This window comes from Micromonas pusilla (assembly GCF_000151265.4).
Source record: "Micromonas pusilla CCMP1545 genomic scaffold MICPUCscaffold_7, whole genome shotgun sequence".
Classification (NCBI taxonomy): Eukaryota; Viridiplantae; Chlorophyta; class Mamiellophyceae; order Mamiellales; family Mamiellaceae; genus Micromonas; species Micromonas pusilla.
The window spans coordinates 593,668-603,064 of record NW_003315888.1 but is presented as its reverse complement, the minus strand read 5'-3'; the positions used below and the strand labels follow the sequence as shown (position 1 = coordinate 603,064).

Sequence of the window (9,397 nt, the reverse complement as noted above, 5' to 3'; positions counted from 1 at the left end):
TCGTCGTCGTCGACGACGAAGACGTCGACGACGACGTCGTCGACTTCCGCGCCGCCGCCGCGGACGTCCAAATCGCTCGGCGCGAGCGCGTACTTCCTCTCGAAAGACCTCGCGGAGCGATGGCGCGACGTCATCCGACGCCCGATGGGACTGCGGTACTGTCAACGCCGACGGCTGTTCCGACCGTCGGACATCCCGCTCGGGGTGGTCGAGGTGCGGCGATGCTCCATGGGAGAGGCGTTCGGGAAACTGTGCGTGGGGTGGGGGAACCCCGTGCTCGCGACCAAGATGGGGTTCAGCGCGGACGACGTCCAGATGGAGCTCGCGTCCGCGCTCGTGCAGGGGTGGGGCGCGGGCGAGGCGAACGACGCGAAGAAGCGGACGAAGACGAAGACGGGGGATGAAGACGCGGCCGCCGCCGCCGCCGCTGCCGCCGCCGCCTCCGACGCGGTCGAAACCGCGCAGCCGCCGCGAGCGAGGACGCGCCGACGGCGTAAGGTCGTCGGCGAAGGCCTCTCGAACGCGCTCTGCGCGCTGCTGACCGGGTACCGGTTCAACGCGATGAAAGCTCCGACGGCGGCGGCGGGAGAGCCTCCGGCGGCGGCGCGGGATTCTTCAAGCCCGGATCCGACGGCGACGACGACGACGAAGGCCAGGGCGAGTACTCGGACGACATGGACGAGGACAACGAGCACTTGCACGACGACGATCTCATGAAGGAGTACATGAAGGAGATGGCGAAGGACGGCGGCGCGGAGGACATGATCGGCGCGTGGGCGAGCGCGGTGCAAAACGCGAACCGACGGCAAGACGTCGACGGCGTCCCGATGCCCGTCGCGGACAAAGACAAGCCGATGATCAACCTCTCCCCCGCCGCGCACTTCGCGCTCGTCGCGGGCGTGACCGCGTATTTCGGCTGGTCGTGCGCGTGCGACGTCATCGGCGCCAAGTTCGACGAGTTCCTCTGTCGGACGTACCTCGGGAGAGTCGCGTTGACGTCGGACACGCCGTACGCGGTGAGACTGCTTCCCATACGACCCCGTTCGCGATGTGAACGCCGTTTCTTAAGGACTTTCCCCGTCCGTCGCGTCGTCACTCTTCACCCGCGCTTCCCTTTCAACGTTTGTTTGACCGGTGAGACGTTCGACTGACCGACGCGTTCACCCACGATCGCTTCGCCCAGGACGCGATGGAGAGCATCGAGGTCGGCAGCTTCGACGGCGTGTGCGCGGCGTCGCTGGCCGCGTCCGCGTCGCGGGACGTCGCGAATCGCGCGCTCGAGGCGCACGCGGCGCGGGAGAAGACGCTGGAGGACGCGAACAGGCGGCTGATGGGCATCGGCGAGCGGTACGCGTCGTTGTCCGAGGAGAGCGCCGCGCTCGCGGCGAGGCGAGAGGAACTTTTCGACAAGATGGAGAGAGACGCGCGCGCCGCGGAGAAGCAGAGCGCGGCGGCGAGCGAGCGAGAGGCGCGCGACGCGACGAGAGAGGACGCGATTGGACGCGAGAGGGCGAAGACGCGCGCAGCGCGGGGGAGGAGGAACCCGTTGACGTTTTGGCGCCGGCGGAGAAGAACAGTCGTCGACGCCGCCGACGCCGACGACGTCGACGACGCGTCGTCGATCCGCGACCCCGGCTCGGTCTCCGCCGCGGACGAGGTCGCGGCGCTGAAGAAGCGCGCGGCGGCGCTCGGCGCGTCGTCCTCCGCGGACGAGGTCGCGGCGCTGAGGAAGCGCCTGGACGCTCTCCGCGACGACGCGAAGAGCGAGTTCACGGCGCGACAGAAGGAGTGGGAAGACGTGTTCGAGGCGTCGAAGAAGAACCAAGCCGAGATGCGAAAAGAGATCGAAGAGCGAAGGCGATGGAACGAAGAGATGGCGCGGGTCGTCGGCGACGCGCTCGCGGAGGCGTTGGAGACGAACCGGTTCATGGAGGCGCTGCGGGGCGCGATCGCGCACGCGCGGAGGGAGCAAGAGGAGAAGTACGTCGTCGACGGCGACGACGACGGCGACGACGACGACGGAAACGGAAACGGAGTCGGCGGCGTCGCCGGCGGCGGCGGCGTCGCCGGCGGGGTCGAACGGGGTCTCGGCGCGCTCACGTCGACGCCGATTCTGACGCACCCGCCTCTGTTCATCGCGGACATGGGCGACGCCGCGCCGTCGTCGGACGGCGCGGGAGGGTGGAGCAAGGCTGGGAACGCGGTCGCGTTCGTGGACGAGGTGAAGAACAAGACCGTGAAGCGCGTGTAGAAGAGTAGAGCACGGAATCGATTTCGCCATCATCGTCGCACTCCTCCTCGCGCGGTCCGCGTCGTCTGTCGTCGTCATGGCGACGGACGCCGCGCCGCCCGCGACGGACGTCCTCCCGTCGCTCTCGCTCGAGGAGCTGCGCGATGTCCTGAAGCGATTGGACGACGCGTACGAGCTGAAGCACGGCGCGAAGAGCTGTCGCGCGATCATCGCGTCGGATCCGAGGTGGGAGGCGGCGTACCGACGGCTGAAGGCGTCGGAGGCGTCCGTCGCCGCGGAGGCGCGCGTGGCGGGCGGGTGCGCGAAGTACATCCCGCGTCGGCGGCGGTACTGCGCGTCGCGCGCCGCGGACGGGTGCGACGGGTACTGCAGCCTGCACGCGCCGGCGTTGGGGGACGTTCCGGTCGCCGCCGCCGCCGCCACCGCCACCGACGACGACGACGACGACGACGGCGGCGCGTCGTCGTCGTCGCGGCGGCGGAAGACGAACATCCACCGACGCATGAAGAAGATGACGAACCCGATGGCGGCGCCGCACCGCGCGCCGACGCCGCCGCCAGTGTGGAGCGCGGTGTTCGCGGACGCGACGCTCCCATCGCTCGTCGACGTGGGATGCGCCAAGGGGAAGTTTCTTCGCCGCGCGGCGACGACGGACGCGGATCTGTTGGAGCGCAGACGAGGGAAGCATAACCTGTTGGGACTGGAGATTTACGAGCCGCTGGTCGCGGAGGCGAACGCTTGGACGAGGACGGCGAGGAGAGGAGGAGGAGGAGGAGGAGGAGGCGACGACGGACGCGGCGGCGGCGACGCGTCGACGTCCGCCGCCGCCACCGCCGCCGTGGACAACCTGCACTTCATCGCGTGCAACGCCAACGTGTCGCTTCGCGGGCTGCGCGTGCCGAACCTCTCCGTGGTGACGATTCTGTTCCCGGACCCGTGGAGCCGGAAGAAGCACGCGAACCGTCGCGTCGTCACGCCGGCGTTCGTGCGAACGCTCGCAGACGCGTTGACGCGCGGCGGGAGGGTGTACTGTTGCTCCGACGTGAAGCCGCTCGCGACGGAGATGTACGCGTTGTTCCTAGGGCACGGCGCGTTCGAGCTCGACGACGAGATGTACGCGGAGCTCGGGGAGACGCGCGAGGGCGAGGGCGAGGGCGAGGGCGAGGGCGAGGGCGCGTCGGTCGCGGGCGCGGGCGATGAGGCGAAGACGACGACGACGACGACGAAGACGAAGACGGGAGGCGACGCCGGCGGGTTCCAGCACGTGTTCCCCGCGCATCGGTACGAGTGGAAGAGCCAGACCGCGCCCGTCGGCGATGAAGACGACGGCGACGAAGACGCGGCGGGAGGCGAGTCGCGCGCGACGACGACGACGACGACGACGACGTCGACGTCCTCGCCGCGGTGGCTCGCGTCGAACCCTTACTTGGTCCCCACGGAACGCGACCTCGTGTGCGAGAGCAAGTGGCGGCCGGTGTATCGATTCGTCGCGAGAAGGCGGTGATGTACGGTAGCGGCGCGCGCGCGATGGTCTATCGAGGTCGTGTCGTCGCGCGCGGCTCGGGATAGATAACCTCACTGTAGAAGAATAGACTAGTCTGCGCGCGAACGGCATACGCGTATGCGTGCGGCATGGTTCACCGCGTCACGTTCGCGTCGTCGTCGCGGCGCCGACTCGCCTCGCCGCGACTCACGCGTCGATCTCGATCAAGTTCACCGGTTTCACCGAAAACTCCAACCCGGTGTCCAGCCTGACGAACATCCGCGTCCCGCTCGAGTTCGGGTCCGGGCCGGAGACGACCCCCTTCTTGCCGTTCATGTCCGCCGCGCGAAGCCCCGCGAGGACGACGCGCGCGCCTACCCCCGGCCCGCCGCCGCTCGACGACGCCGACGACGCCGCCGCCGACGCGTCGGCGCGGCGGTTCCGCATCCCCGGCGGCGGGGGGGGGGGGGTCGCCCGCGTCGTCGTCGCGGGGGGGCGCGGGGCGGCCGTGTTGGGCGGGAAGGGGGGGGTCGGCGCCGGGGGCCCGTCGCCGGGCGGTCTCCTGAACCAAGACGGGAAGCCGCCGCCGCCGCCGCCGCCGTCGCGTCTCGCGCCCCCCGCGTTTTCGATCCCCATCCACCGCCCGAGCGTCGCCGCGTTGCGCGCGTACGCCATGCCGACCAGGACGCCGCACAGGTTCACGATCAAACCGCCCGTGTCTCTCGGGTTCAGGAAGTACACGAGCGCGAGCTCGGCCCAGGACGCCCACCGCCTCGTCACGAAGAACATCCCGAAAAAATTCGACCCCGCGGCGGCGTCCTCCCCCGAGAATATCACGCTCTTCAGCGCGAACAGCACCCCCGCGCTGCCGGTCACGCACGAGCGGTAGTACGCCTCCTCGACCGACGCGAAATGCGCGCGCGTGACCCACGCGACCGCGCACGCGGCGGCGTTGACGCTGACGAGGAGGAAGACGAGGAGCTTCGCGAACGCCTCGCTGCCCATGCGCGTCTCGAGCTGGACACCCTTCCACAGCATCGAGCTGAGGTTGTACACCAGGTGCATCTCGTCCGCGTAGAAGAGCGGCGCGGTGACGAGGCGGTGCCACTCCCCGAGTTCGATCACCGCGCGCGGGTTCAGGCACGCGTCCGATGCGCTGAAGGTTCGGTCGCCGAGGATGCCAAAGTGCAGCGCGGAGGAGAGCGCCATGACGCCGAGCGTGACTGGGGGCTTCACGGGGAGGCGGTCGATCTCGTTCCAGAGGCGGATCGCCATCATCAAGAACCACGGGTTGAACCCGCCTCTGCCGCGTCGTCCGCGGCCGAAGCCGCCGCCGCCCATGTACGGGATCCCGCCGAACATCCCGAACGGCATCCCGCCGAAGCCGCCGCCGCCGAACATGCGCGAGGAGGAGGGAGATCTGCGGATGGATGAAGCGCGGCGAAGAATGTTCGTTTTCTTCCAGTCGGGTCCTACTTTCTCGCCTCTTCTACTCGTCCGACTTTCCAACTCCCGACCTGCACACCTCGCCGCGCGCCGATGTCGAGCTTCGACGAGCTGAAGGCCGCGGGCGCGAACGCGCTCGCCGCGGGCGACGTCGCGCTCGCCGTCGAGAAGTGCGTCGTCGTCCGTCCTCGAACAACGCGCGCTCGTCGTCGTCCGCTCTCGCGCCCCGCGACGTGGTCGAGCTCGACAGATCTGACGTTTCCTCTCCCGCCACCATCGTCCTGCCATCCAACCATCCAACCATCGCGGCAGGTACACCGCGTCGTTGGCGCTCGCGCCGGACGACACCGCGCGAGGCGCGGTGCACAGCAACCTGTCCCTGTGCAAGCTGAAGCTCGAGGACGCCGCGGGCGCGCTCGAGGACGCGAATTCCGCGACGACCGCGCGACCGACATGGGAGAAGGGCCCGTTCCGCGCGGGCGAGGCGCTGTTCCAGATGGGACGTCACGAGGACGCGGAGAAGGCGTACGCGACCGCGTCGTCGCTCGCGCCGTCGGACGCGACGATCGCGTCGAGGGTCGCGATCGCGAAGGAAGCTCAGGCCGGGTTCTACTTCCGGCAGCTCCTCCCCGGTCGCGACATCTGCGTGAACGCGTCCAACGCCGCGGAGCAACAGATCGCGATGGCGGCGACGCAGATGAAAAACTTCGTCTACCTCGTCGGCGACGCGAAGACGCGCGAGTGCGTCGTGATCGACGCGTGCTGGGACGTGCGCGGGATACAGAGGGTGATCGACGGAGATAAGATGAAGCTCGTGGGCGCGATCGCGACGCACTATCACTTCGACCACACCGGAGGGACGCCGCCGCCGCCGTTCGACGCGTTGGGGATCAAAGTGCCCGGGATCAGAGAGTTGCACCTTCGCGGGCTGCCGTGCCACGCGCACGAGGAGGACGCGGGGGAGATCGTGCGCAGGAACGAGATCCCGAGGGATAAATTGATAACGCACAAGGACGGGGCGTTATTTAAAGTCGGCGCGATCGAGATGAAGTTCATGCACACGCCGGGGCACAGCCCCGGAAGCATGGTGATCGCCGTGAGAGGCGACCAGCAGGGCGCCCCCGGCGACGGCAACGGCGTCGTCATCAGCGGCGACACGATCTTCCCCGGGTCGTGCGGTCGGTTGGACCTCCCGGACGCGTCCGCGGAGAGGATGTTCGACTCGCTCGCGAGGTGCGCGAGGGAGCTCCCGGAGGAGATGTACGTGTACCCGGGGCACGACTACAACGGCGCGAGGAGCACGGTGAAGAGAGAGAAGCAGACGGGATTATTGCGGCCGTTCACGAAGCAGCAGTGGATGACGATGCACGCGCGGTGAGCGTACGTTAGCCTGTAACTCGATCACCACGCGTCGTCGTCCCCCCACCCGTCGTCCGCCGCCGCCTGCTTCTTCAGCGCGCCGCCGCTCTTCCCCTTCGTCACGCTCCCGGCGATGACGTGCGCGCACGCCTCCGCCGCGTCCTTCATCTCCCTCGCGCCGACGCCCGCGTCGCGCGTCAGCGCCTCGCGCGCGGCCGCGCCGACGGACGACACCGGCGGAACGCGCTCGCGCTCGCGCTCGTCCCCGGGCCCGGCCGCCGCCGCCGCCGCGTCGTCCGCGCCCGCGGTGGCCGCCTCGAGCGCGTCGCCGAGTTTCTCCGCGAGCGCGCGAAGTCGCTTCTGACCCGCCGTCGCCACCGCGCGCACCTCGCGCGCCATATCCGCGGCCGTCTTCGCGTCCTCGCCCGCTCTCGCGTTCCCGGGCATGTGCGACATGGCGAGCATGCGGAGCTCGCTCGAGACGAGCGAGACGAGCTCCGCGAGCCGCGACGTCGCGTCCGCGGCGATGAAGCCCACCTTGTTCTCCGCGCTCTGAAGCAACCGCGCGCGCGCTGACGCCGTCGCGCGGCCCTCCGCCATCGCCCTCGCCTCCGCCTCCGCGTACATCGTCGCCTCCTGCGCGAGCCCCTGAGAGATGAGCGTCGCCGCGGCCTCGCACGCTTCGATCGCCTCGGCGACGACGGCGTCCGCGGCTTTCCACGCGTCGGCGTCTTCCTCGGGAGCGTCGGCGGCGTCGTCGTCCGCGGACGGCGGCGCGTCGAGGAGCTTCTTCACCTCGAAGAACGCCTTGTCGAACGCGTCTTGATCCGACGCGTTCTCCTCCGCGGCGGCGGCCATGCCCTCCAGCGCCTCGACGTGATCCGTCGAGCCGTGCTCTCGCAACAGCGTCCGCATGGACGGCCCCGCGTTCGCGCCGCCGCCGCCGCCCTCACGCGCGGCTTTGATGAGCTCCATCGCGCCGGACTCGAGCTTCGACGCGAAGCCGGTCACGAGTCGCCGGGCGTCGCCGTTCGCGACCGCGGTCTCCGCCGCCTTCGCGGCGTTCACGGTCATCTTCGCGGCGGCGCCGGCCATCTTCTCGAGCCCGCTGAGCGCGCCCCAGAACCCGCCGCCGCCGCCGCCGCCGCCGCCGCCGCCGCCGCCGTCGCCGCCGCCCGAGGCTTCGACCGCGTCGCTCCCTCCCCCGCCCGCGCGATCCTCCCCGCTGACGTGCGCGCGCAGTCCGCTCCCAGCCTCCTGCACGCTCTGCCTCGCGCGCGTCACCACGTCCGAGTTCGCCGCATGCTTCAGCGCGTCCGCGGCGGACGCGGCGGCGGACATGCCCCACGCGCTCAGCCCTCCGAGACTCATCCCCCCGAGCTGCATCCCGCCCCCGCCGCCGCCTCCTCCTCCTCCTCCGCCACCCTGGCTCCCCGGCGCGGGCGCGGACCCGAACGACGCCATCCTATCCCCCGCGACGCGCTCCCTGGGCGCGAACGCGTCGTGCGTCTTGTGCACGACGCCGCTCGCGTCTACGGGCCCCGCGACGTCCGTCGCGCAAAACTTTTTGAGCTCGTACTTGTCCCTTATGTACTTCGCGACCGCCGGGTCCCCCTCCTCCGACGCCGTGGGCTTCGCCCCCGGCGGGACGTTCGCCTCCCAGTACGCGTTCGCGCGCGAATTCCCGATCTTCTCCATGAACGCGACGTTCTCTTCGCTCCACTTGTCCATCGACGTCGAACGCACTTTGCTCACGTGCACGCCCAACCCGCGATGGACGCCGCTGCAGTTGAGGCAGAAGAACACGCCGAGGTTGAGCGACGCCCAGCACGGGTTCCGCGTCGGACACTCCGCGCACGTGACGTTCTCGGGGCGTTTCAGCACCGCGTCGAGGCGCGCGCGCGGGTCCAGCGCGGTGTTCACCTCGTGATGGGAGGGGAACGCGTCGTCGCGTTGAGGTCGGCGATCGCCGCCGCGCGCGCCTCCGCGATCGCTCGCGCTGGTGGCGTCGTCGCGCGGCTTCGGAGGCGGCGGAGGCTTCTTCTTCGCCTCCGGGGACAGTAGCACGTTCCGCATCGCCTCCGTCGGCGGCGCGTCGGACGCGCGATCGTCGCGCGTCGCGTTCGCGCTCGACGACGACGGAGGGAACGCGGGCGATCTCGGCGCCGGCGACGCGGCGGCCCGCAGCGGCGGCTTCGGCTTCGGCGGCGGCGCCGGCGTCGACGCTTTCGACTCGTCGTCCGAGTCGAGCCAGTCGTCGATCTCGGACTCGTTCACCATGGCGCTTCCCGGGGCGTGCGGCGACCGCGACGGGGCGCGGCGCGATCTGCCGGATTCGCGAGCGGCGGTCGAACGAGCGCGAGCGTCGCTCGGTCGACCGGAGACTTGTCGTCCGACCGCGAATCCGATTCACTTGACCGTTGTTCGTTTTCGCGACACGCGTCAACGATTCGAGTCGTGGCGGTCGCCAGTCGTCGACGCGCGCGCGCCGCGGCGATGGCGTCCACCGCGAGCGTCGCGATCTGCGCGAGCGCGCCGCGCGCGATCGCGCGGCGACGACGCGGCGCGAGGCGCGCGACGACCGCCGCGCGCGCGTCGTCGTCGTGGGACCGCGGCGGCGGAGGCTGGGACGATCCGCGTCGTTCGCGAACGAACCAAGAGCGAACCGAGAGCGACAGCTCCGCGAGCTACGACAACCTCCGATGGCTCCGCGTGGACGACGGCGACGCGACGACGCTCGCGACGCGGCCGCCGCCGCCGCCGCCCGCGTACGAGCTCACGAGGCGCGGGTGGGGCGTCGGCGAGGCGGAGAAGAAGAACAACCTCCTCCCGCGACGACCGAGCCCGCGCGGGTACCC

The 9,397-nt window shown here is 70.4% G+C and overlaps 4 protein-coding genes across 4 annotated transcripts; 2 read left to right on the top strand and 2 right to left on the bottom strand.

Moving 5' to 3' along the window:
- Positions 1-2,747: 2,747 nt before the first annotated feature.
- On the top strand, positions 2,748-3,347 carry MICPUCDRAFT_6903 (uncharacterized protein; the record flags this gene model as incomplete). The annotated part of the gene is made up of 1 exon (XM_003060044.1): positions 2,748-3,347. A coding segment is annotated over one exon (600 nt), but the record flags the coding sequence as incomplete, so codon positions are not given.
- A 1,203-nt stretch (positions 3,348-4,550) lies between these two features.
- On the bottom strand, positions 4,551-5,009 carry MICPUCDRAFT_18451 (uncharacterized protein; the record flags this gene model as incomplete). Its single annotated transcript, XM_003059751.1, has 1 exon — positions 4,551-5,009. A coding segment is annotated over one exon (459 nt), but the record flags the coding sequence as incomplete, so codon positions are not given.
- Positions 5,010-5,877: 868 nt separating this feature from the next.
- Positions 5,878-6,558, top strand: MICPUCDRAFT_18235 (uncharacterized protein; the record flags this gene model as incomplete). Its single annotated transcript, XM_003060043.1, has 1 exon — positions 5,878-6,558. One exon carries the CDS (start codon positions 5,878-5,880, stop codon positions 6,556-6,558), a length of 681 nt encoding a protein of 226 aa, XP_003060089.1.
- Positions 6,559-8,099: 1,541 nt separating this feature from the next.
- Positions 8,100-8,432, bottom strand: MICPUCDRAFT_8892 (uncharacterized protein; the record flags this gene model as incomplete). Its single annotated transcript, XM_003059750.1, has 1 exon — positions 8,100-8,432. A coding segment is annotated over one exon (333 nt), but the record flags the coding sequence as incomplete, so codon positions are not given.
- Between the last annotated feature and the right edge of the window lie 965 nt (positions 8,433-9,397).